This window comes from Ambystoma mexicanum, chromosome 6q, assembly GCF_040938575.1.
Source record: "Ambystoma mexicanum isolate Mex_15411 chromosome 6q, UKY_AmexF1_1, whole genome shotgun sequence".
In the NCBI taxonomy this organism is placed as follows: domain Eukaryota; kingdom Metazoa; phylum Chordata; class Amphibia; order Caudata; family Ambystomatidae; genus Ambystoma; species Ambystoma mexicanum.
In genome coordinates this window covers 1,477,139,836-1,477,152,903 of record NC_090937.1, presented here as the reverse complement: position 1 = coordinate 1,477,152,903, position 13,068 = coordinate 1,477,139,836, and the positions used below count along the sequence as shown (strand labels likewise).

The following is a 13,068-nucleotide window of genomic DNA, read 5'->3' as shown; positions in this document are numbered from 1 at the left end:
CATTAAGACCCTTGGGGATTAATGTACTCAATGTATGGATCCAATACTTCTCACGGCGTGAGAGCATGGATGCGTAATCACCACCTCTGTAGGGTTTTTTAACGACCTCCAACACTTGAAATTTCAACTGGGCCACAGTGTGGTTATTTTCCATGAAGTGTCTAGAGAGGGGTGATCTAGTATTCTTACACCTAATATTGGATTATGTTCAGTGAGGCGCTCTTTCACAGATCTTGTAGTTTGTCCAACATATAGTTTGCCACAGGGGCATTTAATAGCGTAAATTACCCCTGTGGACATACAGGTGGCAAAATGTCGAAGTTTAATCTTTTTGCCTGTGCACGGGTGAACAATATTATCACCTTTGGTTACATTATTACAGTGCTGGCAACAGAGGCAGGGGAAAGTGCCCATTTTCTTGGTTTGTAGAACCAATTGTTTGTCCTTCGGTGGTATTTCTGCTTTCACTAATCTGTCCCTGAGATTCCTACCTCGCCTGAAGGCAATCATAGGTGCTTTGGGGAACAGTTCTTTAAGTGTCAAATCATTGTGTAGAATGTTCCAGTGTTTCCTGATTGTTTTGCCTATTTGAAAACTCTGTCTGGAGTATTTGGTAATGTGGAGCAACGGTATTTCCTTGGATTTGGTCTTGGGTATGAGGAGTTGTTCTTTGGTAATAAGTTTGGATCTTTCTTTGGCTGCCTCTAAGGTCGTGTTTGGATAGCCCCGGGCTTCAAATTTCTCAAATAGTTTACAGTTTCTGTGTCCAAGCCAGCTGGATCTGACACTATCCGTTTAAGTCTGAGGATCTGACTGTATGGCAGGCTGTTCAACATTGATTTCGGGTGGTGGCTTGTGAAATGTAACAGATTGTTTGCATCTGTCGGTTTGTGGTAAACAGTAGTGCAGATCCGGTTCTCTTTGATTTCCATGTCTACGTCAAGGAAGTGTAAACGTGGTGCACCTGTTTCCATGGTAAACTTGATGTTATTGTGAATGGTGTTCATGTAGTTGAAAAAAGAATCCAATTCCTCCCGTGTCCCGCACCAGATCCCGAAAATGTCGTTGATGTACCGCTTCCACATCAAAATTTTGTATGACCACTCCGGGTGGTCTAAAACATGCTGGTGTTCAAACTTGTACATGAAAGTATTGGCGTAAACTGGGGCCATGGAGGAGCCCATGGAGGTGCCAGTAGTTTGTAGAAAGAATTTGCCCTGGAACCTAAAGTAGCTGTTGTAAAGAATAATCTCCAAGAATTAAAAAATCAAGGTGATGTTACCCATGTCATTAGAACTGTTAGAAATTAGCCATTGGACCGCACGTAGACCTTCATCGTGGGGAATGGATGTGTATAAACTACACACATCCATACTGAAGATGATACAATCAGCACTCAGAGCTGTAATGCCATTGATACAATTGAGAAAATCGGTGGTGTCTCTTAGGTAAGTGGGGGTATCTTGGACAAGTTTTTGGAGAGATCTATCGACATAGATGGCAAGTGGGTCGAAGATGCTGTCTGTTCCAGCTACTATTGGCCTCAGAGGTGGATTGGTAGGGTTTTTCTGAATCTTGGGGAGACCGTAAAAGACGGGAGTGATCGGATGTTGGTTGAGTAGAAATTCTCCAGTTTTGACGTCTATCCATTGGTGATCCAGTGCTTCTTTGATGGTTTTGGTGATTAATGTTTTGATCTTAAGGATGGGATCTCCATCTAGTTTGGAGTAAGTATCCACATCGTTGAGAAGTGCGAGGCATTTGTCTGTATAGTCCCTCGTGTCCATTATAACAATTGCTCCCCCTTTATCAGCCGGTTTGATGGTTATTTCTTCATCTCTGGCTAGAGCTTCAATGTGGTCAAGTTGACATTTTTTCACATTGCTAGGGGTTGTTTTTTGATAGTTAATCCTTTCCAGGTCTTTGGTCACCCTGTTCTCAAAATATCTACATATCCTCAACTATACTTTTAACTCACATCTCGTTTTTTTTTACCCCATGTAAATCCAAAGCCACCATACTATAACCCAGAAGGCCGAAATTGCATAATAAGTCTCGGTGCAATTACCTGTTTTAACTGCACTCTAGATCACCTTTTTTGTAATGAATAATTAATATTACAATTATCATCAGTAGAGCTTACTGACAACCTGTCTACGTTTCCTTTTTTCACTTTTTTGACCAGTACAACTCTTTAGTCATTGTACCATGTGTGACTCGCTCGTAATATCCATTCTAAGATGGCTGCCACCTTTTACATCTTGTGTTGAACCTTCCACACATTTTAAGTCCGTTTTCTAGTCCGTCGTTGTTGTTTATGCAATACGGACCTTATACTGCCGACGACGCGCTCGAGGGTCTTCCCCCTGTTGAGAAGCGTCTATCGCCTAGCAACTGTAATACACGCGCTGCTTCAGTGGAGTGATGCGACCCTCATTCTACTAACCAACCCGTGACTCGATGAACACATTGTACACACCAACACACTGTAAGTTTGATCGCTACGTACACACGATCTATGTACTTTGTAACTTTCCAGCAGTTTTCTGGTTGAGCCGTACTTTCCGCAACTGACAAATACGCGCACTTACATTTTTTTAGATCCAGACGCTTGGTCTCCGTGATACCGCACTTCGCGGCAGGAATCCAGCAGTGGCTCTTCCTAGACATAGTATTCACTATCGGTTTTAGGACACCCACCAGAAGGGTGGTAAGTGCTAGTCATTTTTGACCTTCTATCCTGATACGTATCCTTAGTAGTTTTACGGCTCACCATAGACCCTGTGTTTATTTTCTTTAACATAGAGGGCTTCCCTCCTCCGTGGGTTTTTTCTACTTGGTGAAGTTAAGATTTGGATTCTCCACTGCCCAAGCAAAGTGGCCTGCCTATATTAACACACAGAACCTAGACCTGGGGTGAGCACATTTATGAGTATGTATTTCCCTTTGACAGATATACCACTTTTTCTTGGCTTATTGGCCTTCCTCCGCTCTAGTATTATGTGGCTTTGGATGCAACTGAACTCTGTTCTGTATGATTTGACACTGTAAATTGTAATTTTGGGGATATTTGGAGTCCATTTATGACATTTGTAACTATCAATAATGGAATCTTGATGATGGGACTTTGTACCTATAATATGTTATTGACTTTACATCATATTACCTTGATTGTAACTTGCTTTCCTTTTTCCTTTTTTTACATTGCTGATATCCAGTTCATGTACACAATCTTTGGCTCATGAAGAAGAGAACTTAATTTCTCGAAACACGTCAGCCATATTCAATGAATTGAACTCTCTCTGGCCTCTGCGTTTGGAAATAAATGATCCATGTATTTTTACATGTTGACATCTGTCTGCATCATTTCTACCTTAGTTTAAATTGCCTTTGCATCTGAAATTACCTAATGTGAATTGCAACTGTTGTACTTTTGAAGGAACTTTAAGGCGTCAATGAGACGCATAATCACGGTGTGCAGGGGACGGGAGGGTTCCAGCTTGGATCCTCTTTTTCTCTCTTTGTGTATTTTGGTAGCCTTGTGCCAGGGCCACTTGTCCTACCCTGCACCCAACATATGATGTAATTTCTCTTTACCTTTCAAAATAGTTTTCCTATAAATCGGCGAGTGTGCTCCTTCTATCCCCTTTTCATTTGACAAAGTACCACATTTTCTTGACGTAGGCCTTGTACCTCTTCAGTCAACGACTGTACAACGGCTAACAACTGTTAATCCTGTTCCATGTCATCAGGTTCAATGGCGGGTTGTTTGAGGCACCTGTTTTTGTCAAGGGCTGGCCTTATCGGTGGCCATGGACAACCGTGTTATGTGAAATGCGGTCTTCCGTCTGAAGAAGCCACTTTGTCAGAAGTAAATTGACAATCCGGTTACCCCAAAGGAGAGAAGTCAAAGCTCCAACAGGAAAAAACCCAAGGGGAAAACACCCACATAACGCAGTATCTTCACTGACACTGAATGGAGCACGTGAAGAAGCGATCAGCGAGGCAGCCAGCAGAACCAAGAGGCAGAAGGATTCAAACTTCTGCATATTCAATAATGCATCAGCCATGAATAAATGAGGAGCCAAAAACAAAGAGGAAGAATTAACGTGGAAAGGGGAAGGGGAGAGTTCGGGGCAGGAAGGAAGGAGCTAGGAACAAGCAGCAAGAGCACGGCAAGGAACAACAAAGAGACAGCAACTGCACACAACACAAAACCCTACGCTAACAAGGAGCGGGTAGCCACAGGGTGATCATCCATAAATCCTTTTTTGCGACGTTGTCCGACTCTGTGAAGCCCCGATACTGGAACTGCTAGTCCTAGTGACGAGGACCAACGTCGGTGCCATCTTGGAATTTGGTGCATCGCTGCTATGTACCACAAGATTTTCTTTCACATTAAATTGATTTGTTCCAAGCTCAACAGCTGCTAGGAGTGGGGTATGTTTACATGTTTACTTTACTGGGTACTGCAACTGCTCAGAGAAATAATGCATCTGCTTCTTTATCACTTTTCTATTGACGCTGCCTTTTCTGACCTTTTTGTCATTTTCCGCAGGGTTAGTGTTTAACGAAAACAAAACATGCATTCAAAGATAGAAAAATAACTAGAGTGCATTACGAGCTAAAAATAATAATAATGTGTCCTCTAACAAAGGGCAGTATCAATGTATCCTCTATTGTTGTGTTTATTAGGCAAGGTTACATGGACAAGTACGTGGCTTATCATTAAGGGCTTATGTATAGGCTCCACGATTGTCAAATAGAAACTTTAATGGCAGTAACTGGTTCCAGTGGAAAGACCTTTTACATTTTATATGGTTTCTACTGGATTCAGATGTGGACATATTTTGCACGAATGCATTTACAGTGGTGATTTTTTCTTTTAATGAATTATAAAGGTACATTTGACGATCATTGTATCAGGGGCATTTGAGGGTGCACTTAGACTATGTTGGCAGCAGATGCTCATGTGGAGTTGTACCTTAGCATATGGGGACAATGCGAAGCATATGACACCAGCATGAGGCTTTTGAGGGTGCATTTGTCATTTGCCAGTCCAAAACCTACTGGCCTATTTTATAAAGTCAAAAAATATAGTTTGGAAAATCTTATCTCATTTTGTTAATTATTCATTTGAAATTACCCGTACTAACCAAATGCACTACACTATAAATGGTCAATTTCCATAAATCCTGTAGCTAACAATTTTTTTTTTTTTAAGTGATATTAATTATTTCTAGATCGGCAAACCTATTTTTTTCCTGAAGTTCCAGAGTTAATGTGGAGAAATGATTCTTCTCACCTGCAATGTTTCCTGCTCCACCCGTGGGTACTATGACTTCTACATCAGGCAATGCGTCGGGCCCCATGGGCGGAGCACACCTGAAATAGGCGTAGAAAAAGTGGGACACCTGGATCAAAATCCGAGACCAGTTGACGGAGTTCAAGCTCATCAAATTATGCTTCACAACAAAGTCATGGTCTGCAAACAGCTTCTTGATTGGTACATCCAGGTCATCTGAGGTGCCGTCAACTGAAAAAAGAAAAAAGAAGACACATACAATTATTAGAATGATACATGTGAGTCTTTATTCCATCAAGTGGTAATGTCTACTAAAGAAGAACCTCTGACATGCAAAGAGAGACTATAGAAAGAGTTGAGCGATCAACTCTGACATTCCTTAACATTCCTTCTGCCTATTAGCAGAGTGTAGGGTGTATGGAACCTATGACAAAAGTTATGTCAATATATGTTTGAGGTAACGCTTAAGCATAAGGATGGTGGTTGTCCATTGCTGCCACATCATAGTACTAGAGGACCACAATCCATTGATGATGGACTCAAAAAACAGACCCCTCCACCATCCCTCTTCTATTGCTGCCTCCTCCCAAGCCACCTTCCTAACTGGTTTCCTAGGTGCCACGGGGAACAGAGAACACCTGTGCATGAGCATGGCAGTACTTCAGGATAAGCCACCAGAGGGCAGCTGGGAAAGGGTGACTGGAGTCATGAATTCCTTTTTGTTTTGGAGTCAGAAGAGAAACATACAGGGGAAGGCAACTGATATCAGGAGAAACCAATCACATTTAATTCAGGCATGGGTCACTCCTGGCACACCGCCATGTCTCTCTACTCTGAGACGTCATTTCAGCGAGTGAGGCAGGGTGGAATATGAGGGTGGAGCAAGTTGGTCTTCTGCAACTTGTGCTTTCATTGTGCGAAAGATAACTTCAGGCACGTTTTTGCTGTGTATGACACACTCAGGAAATTGATTGGGAAACAACCCTGCTGTGGATTATGAGTCCCTAATAATTGCATATATTGCTTTAAAGCACCCCTTTCTCTGAATTTGTGTTATTAAGAAAAGTAATGGAAGACATGGAGGATATCTTATTCATCCGAGAACATGTTTTCATTGGATGTGTGCCTAACCAATTATGATTCCCGCAGATGAGGTTTGCTCACAGTTGATGCAATTAACACAGATAGCTCTAATAATTTATTTGCCTATGTTTGTTGATTCTTTTTAATGCACTTAAATATTTTCATTATTCCATTGCTCTCCTTTTAATGTATAATATCTGTTTGCCTGTACACATCGCACAGTGATAATTAATAAAATATGCCATTGATGTATGAAAATCTATATGAAGAAAGATATGCAAAGAAAGAAAAGCAACATTTTAAAAACAAGACTTTGACCATGTCTCCTCATCCAATTAGCCCAACATCTCTCATGCCTTCTGCCATTCAGATTGTCTTTGAACTCGGGCATGCAAAGTATCCTTGGTCCTGGGAATAAAACAGAGTGTGAGCACACGCTATCTTAAGTCCAGCACAGCATGCCCACCTTCTATTTTCATACTTAGCTCACATGACAGGTGACCGTATTTCGGCCTGTTTTGCAGCATTTAATTGTTTTTAATTAATAAACTTGGCATTCATGGTTCATTGTGTTTTTTCCTTGTACCTTAAAACGAGTCGATTCAGCGTCTCACGGTTACTGTTTTTTTCAGATAGATAACCAGTTCTTGGCTACTTCATCCTTTGACACCAGGCAAGACAGCTCTTCCAGTCCTTTACATTCTCTTAGCTTCATGTTGCTGCGACACAGCTTTTCCGATCGTTCTATCTTCGTGGGTCCGAGCTTACTAAATATGTGACACCGATGTCCATACTGCTATATAATGGTGGTATGCCTGCAGTCTATTCACTACGTATAGCCAGCCTTTAAGATCACTTAGTCTACTTGCATTTCTGCAGCTATACAGTTATAAAACAGATTGCATTTTCTGTAGTGCTCTTCACACATGCAATCTTCATTCCGCATGTAAGTTTACTCGATTCTTTACTTCGTCATCAGATTCCATAACATGTATACATCCTCCTCTTCAGCCACTCTTCTCAGTGCGTCACGCTCACTTCTTGTGAGGTCACCAACTTCTCTTTCTTTCATCTTCATATCCCTTCGGGGATCTCCTCCAAGAGATTGTCATCTTTATGGGGATACATCAGATATGGTTTTCTCAATGGATACCTTTTCTGGAAAGCTCTTCGTGGAATAGGCACAATCACTGGTGTCGTGGATGTCACGACTTCTGGCTGCCAGAATATAGGAAGGATGGGGGCAGGACTTCCTGCAGAGGCATTCAGCTGCTCCTATACACTCCCCCCTCTGGTTGATTCATCGACCACTCCTTCATCAGTTTTCACATCTTGGTATCCTCTCTTGAAGAAGTGCTTCTTCGGAGTCTAGATCTTCATCACTCCTTTCAGGGACACTGCTGATTTTACATGTTCATCAATACTCCAGGTCATGTAGCTGCACTGTCCATTCGGATTACAGCAGATCCATTGTCCCACGTACTTCTTCTGGTTCTTTGGATACAGGAACTTTGTTCCTTCAGGTGCTACAATGCTGGTCTTTATGCACTCTCTGATTTCTTCATCAGTCAACTCCGTGGGTCCAAATCCTGATTCGACATTGATCATTATCTTCATTCCCACTGCCTTCTTGACTGTCTTCTTGCACTCTGTGATGATTATCCTGATCACACAGAATCCAAACATTATCATCACCAATACCGCTCCAAGAAGTTTAAAGATGTTTGCCATCCACTGCGCAACCCATGAGAAGATAGATGCAAACCACCTGTCATCTGCAATATCTTCTGTCTCATCTTCCATTTTGTTGTGCAGGCTTGTCAACAACGTTATGGCCTCTGTCAAGGTCCCATTCCCGTCATCGTGAGAAGATATGAACGTGCAACATGATGGCCCAATTTTGGCGCAAACTCCTCAATCCATTGCTGTAATCATATCAAGGACATATCTGTTCTGGAGGGTTATCCATCATATGGCCCTCAATTCTTCCCTGATCACGTTGAATCCCTTTATGGTAGTGTTGATTGTCTGCAGGGGCTCCCAGCGAGTGATTTGCAACCAATTTGCATCGGCCATCACCTGGATCCCAGGCATAAAGATAGTTGTGAATATTGAAACAGTATTACTGAACAATCTGTGCTCGTATGGCACAGCATCAAAGGCTTCTATTGATTTATTTGGCTGAGAAATAGTCCTCCCTCTTTGTTGGATTGAGGAATTCAAGGGATCTTCTCCTTTTCAAATGGTCATCCGCTTTAGGAAATTCACCAATGTTCAGGTCACTCTGTGGAATTACTAACGCTGGAACATGGATCAATACCAAGGAACACATTCCTCCCAATCCTTGGGCAGCTTCATGTAGGCTCTGGACACACAAGCCCAATAATGATCCATTAGGACGACTGTCCCTTCCTTGATGCCTGGTACATCAAAAATGTGGCCACACTGGTGTTTTTCTCCAACCTTTCTCGTACCATTATTTCTGAAACACAAAGATGCACTCTTTAGAGGTAGTATCTGCAATGGTCCTCCTTTGTCATCGACTTATGTCAACAATTCCATAATTTTCGACCAGTGATTCTTGCATTCATTTTCTGCAGTATCTATCTATAACTGGCTCATACTGTCCAGTTAATGCTGCTGCTATGCACACTGTCAGGCCATCGGCCCATCCTTATGGAGTCGGCACTGTTACTTTGATTTGCAATTGACCTCTTTCCCAGCATCTCTGTATCTCTTCTTCATTCTTGCCTTGACAATTTAATATCTTAGTTTCTTCAACCTTGATTTCAGCTCCATTTGTTCCCGGCTGCTCATATTCGATTACCCGATGCCTTGTTTCTTGCCTCTCTCATAACTTTAAATCTTGCACATAATTATCTTCTCTTTGAGATGTCTCCTTATTTACCTATACCAGACATGCTGTTCTTCCTTGGAACTGTCCTCTTGTCTGGCAGAGTGCAAGATGCGCCAGGGAATGGGCTTTTTTGCACTGGTACTTCTGTAGCTATAAATATCTTGTAGGTTTGCGCATGGCATACGTTATCAGGGAACACACATAGCAACTCTCCTTAATCACCACCACTTATGCCATTCTGAAACTTCTTGAGCTTGCTAATTCTCCGAAATCATACCAGCTTCAACATCTCTCATTTTTACTGCAATTTAAGGAAGGAAAAACACTACTCTGGTAGTTGTAATGAATTTGGTAGTAGCAGTAATTCATCTACTATTGCTACAAGCAGCCTTCTAATTACAAGGCCATTCTTAGGATCCTGTTTAAAAGTGTGAATGTCCACATCTCTTCTGACAAGAGCAGGGTAAGCCTGAAGAATAAACACAAAAACAGCAAGTACGAGTCGATGCACATCTCTGTCTGACAAGACCATAGAGCTAGCCAAATAAATGCTCAGTGGAAAACCAGTCGGGGTACTGCTCACATATCCAGTTATCAAACTTGAAAATCCAAATCAGACATATTCTTGATACATCAATGTTTTTCTCATTTTCATTTTTCAGAATTCCTGAGAATCCTGGCAAAGATCTGCATGCCTGCTCCTTCAGGGTCAGTCGCTTCTCCAAGCAACGAGTTGAAGGAAGATCTCTTTCCTCAGCAGGGCCTGCCTCTGGAACAGCCTCCGAGCATCTATGAAACTTGAGAACCATCTTCGGTTCCGGAAGCACCTCAAGACCTTCTTCTTTGCTTTAGTCTTCACTCTTCCTCTCCCCTGCTGATCTGTCTGCTTCAGCACCTGGTTATACCCTGATTTTTGGGCCCAGGTCCCTTCCCACCCTAGCCACACACCCGCGCTGCCTCCTGGCATCCCTTGCACTTGGGTCTCTATCTGTAACCCTACAGTCCCCTTACCTGCACTTTTTAGACACCCCTGTCTGTGCTTTAACCTTGCACTTGCCACTTGCTGGCTGAACTACCAATTGTTGTTTTACCCCTTGCTCTGCACGTTCCACTCCTCCCCTGCCTATTACACTTTTTCACCGTCCCTCACCCTGCACTTGCACGTTTTCAATGTCACTGTGACTAGTAGGAACATTGTTTTTGTCCTCCCTTGTTCCCCTCCCCTGCCTTGTCACGCTCTAAAACACTTGTGTATGAGCGCGAAACAAATAAAATATCATATCATATAATATCTATAAGGAGTGTCTAAGGGGAGTGACAGTCCAAATGCAAATGTGCATTTATTAAATCAGCTTGTAACTTTATCGTCCATCTTTTTTGTCATCAATCGCGTCTGAACACGCTGAAATTCTTCTTCACGTCTTGTTTCTGGACTGGTGACTGAGGGGTGCTGCGGTCTCGTCGGTGTGTATTGTTACCTCGTTCAGGTGTATGCACACTCATCTGCCTTGGACTTTTACTGCTGAAGGAGTAACATTTTCTACAACAAAGGGCCCGTAAAATCTTGATCCGGTTGCTGGATGGTTTTCATCTGTGTTCTAAGACTGGCCCTCTCTGGCGCTTGAGTTGATCTGAAATGAGAGAAATACTAGTGGTCATACATGTCAAATGTGCACGTAGCTAATTTTCTAACATTTCTGCTGTACTCTGGGCAACACTTCTACTCCTTGATGGAGTCTAAGAGGCATTCTCATTCACCTTTCTGTTACTAATTCATGGGGTGTGAGGCGGTGGTCTGAACCAGGCTGATTCCTTAGGGCAAATGAAGCTAAGGGCAGGCAATATAGCTACCCCTTTTTCAACGTAAGCTTGAGCTTGGAAATCCTTTCTTTAAGGAGGCCGTTGAGTCTCTCACATACCCCATTTGCTTACAGGTGATAAGCAGAAGAAAACATGTGCTTACCATTCAATAATAGTGCTATCTCTTTAAGTACTTCATTGACAAAATGTGGCCCATTATCGGATCTCAGCACTTCACACACTCCCCATCTTGGAAAGCCTTCACGTACTAAAAACTTTGCAGCGCAAGTGGCGTCAGGGTGTCTACACGGACCTGCTTCTAAATACCTGTATCCACAACACGCAACATATCATCATAGTCAAAATGTAAATGTTGAAACGGACCATTCGGTCGAGGAATTACTCCTAATTGTTCACAGTATATGCCAAGCGGTAATCTTTTGACATACAATGCAGTTTACTACATAAAGTGCAACATGGTCTAACAGGTTTGGAACTGACCAGTCTTCTGCAATTGTTGCAGCAAGACTTTCCCCAGTTACATGCGCAGGGTAGTGCAGCTGTTCAAGCGCTACCTTTAACAATGCTACTGGCATCACCGGCTTTCCGGTGCTGTCTTGTCGCAATGCTTTGGTGGGGGAAAAACAAATACCCCCTTTGCTTCCATAATTCCTGCTCTTCCAGTGGTGCACTGCCTTGAATCTCCACTAATTGGGTCTTCAGTGATTTATTAAACCCTTCTTGTATCACCATAACTGTGACTACCTTTTCTTTGAAATTTCGAGTATCAAAATTTGAAATATCTGGGGAATATGCAGCCCTTTTGGCTTCTGTGTCTGCAGCTTCGTTCCCACAAGAAACAATGGGCCTCATTACGAGTCTGGCGGTAACAGAGGCGGTGAAACTGCCTGGTTACCGCCGGACTCGTATTACCATTCTGCCTCTGTGACTCCCGGAAATACCAGGGCATTACAACCCTGGTGTCCCGGGAATTCCGGAGGCGCAATGGTGTTAATCCCTATTCCTAACATTTTACGGGGGGAACAGGGATCATGGAAACACCGGCACCATCTCGTGATGGTGCTGGTATTTCCACGTCTGCCTGCAGGCGGGCGGTGTTAAACCCGCCAGGTCAGACCTGGCGGGTTTGACGCCTCCCCTTGCAGGAGTTGTGATCGCCCAGCATGGAAACAACGGTGGCGGCGGGTTTACCGCCACTGTTGTTTCCATACCGGGCGATTTGTAATGAGGCCCAATGTCTGTTTGCTTAGTGTGAGAGGCACATTTAACGACTGCTATGGCTACTGGGAGCTGTAACACCTTATTAAGCCTATCCAATAAGGATGCGTGCTGTAATGGAGAGCCGTCTGCAGGGAGGTAGCCCCTAATTTTCCAACAGGCTTGCTCTGCGTGTACGGTTGACGTCAAATAGACAGAGTCACTGTACACCGTCACTTCCTGCCCTTCCTGTTTTTCAAGCACGACAATAAGCGATACCAATTCTGCTGCTTTCGCCGAAAAGTGAGACAGTAGTCTTGCACTTGCTACAACCTCAAACTCACCATTTGCTCTATGCCGCACTACAGCTGCACCAGAATGCCTTTCTCCACTGATTTGATCAATTTTCGAAGAGCCATCAATAAAGAGAATTTCCCCTCCTGACAGTGAGTTCTCTTTTACGCGCAGTATATCACCATAGAATTCTATATAGTTTGCACAATCATTCACATGGTCACTCTGTCACTGGCTCAGCTATAAACATAGCAGGATTCACTATTTTACATCTGACAATTTTAATCGCTGGGTTTGAAATCCTCACTTCGTAAGCAGAAGCTCTCTGGGATGTCAATGTACCTTTGGCTTTCTCTAAAATGGCAAACAAAGCATGTTCCACAAAAAGAGTCATGGAACAACCCATTACAATGCTTGTAGACTTCTCATTTGCAAACACGGTGGCTGCCAATGACTGTTATCAAGGAAAGTATCCCTTCATAACTGGGTCTAGAATCCCACTGTAATACGC

General features: G+C 42.9%; 1 protein-coding gene across 1 annotated transcript in view; it reads right to left on the bottom strand.

Moving 5' to 3' along the window:
* Positions 1-13,068, bottom strand: part of THNSL2 (threonine synthase like 2) — a 385,764-nt gene that overhangs the window by 133,998 nt on the left and 238,698 nt on the right. Inside the window, exon 5 of the mRNA XM_069632200.1 lies at positions 5,306-5,536. Within this exon, the coding sequence (XP_069488301.1) occupies positions 5,306-5,536 (231 nt within the window). The remainder of the gene's footprint in view (positions 1-5,305; positions 5,537-13,068) is intronic.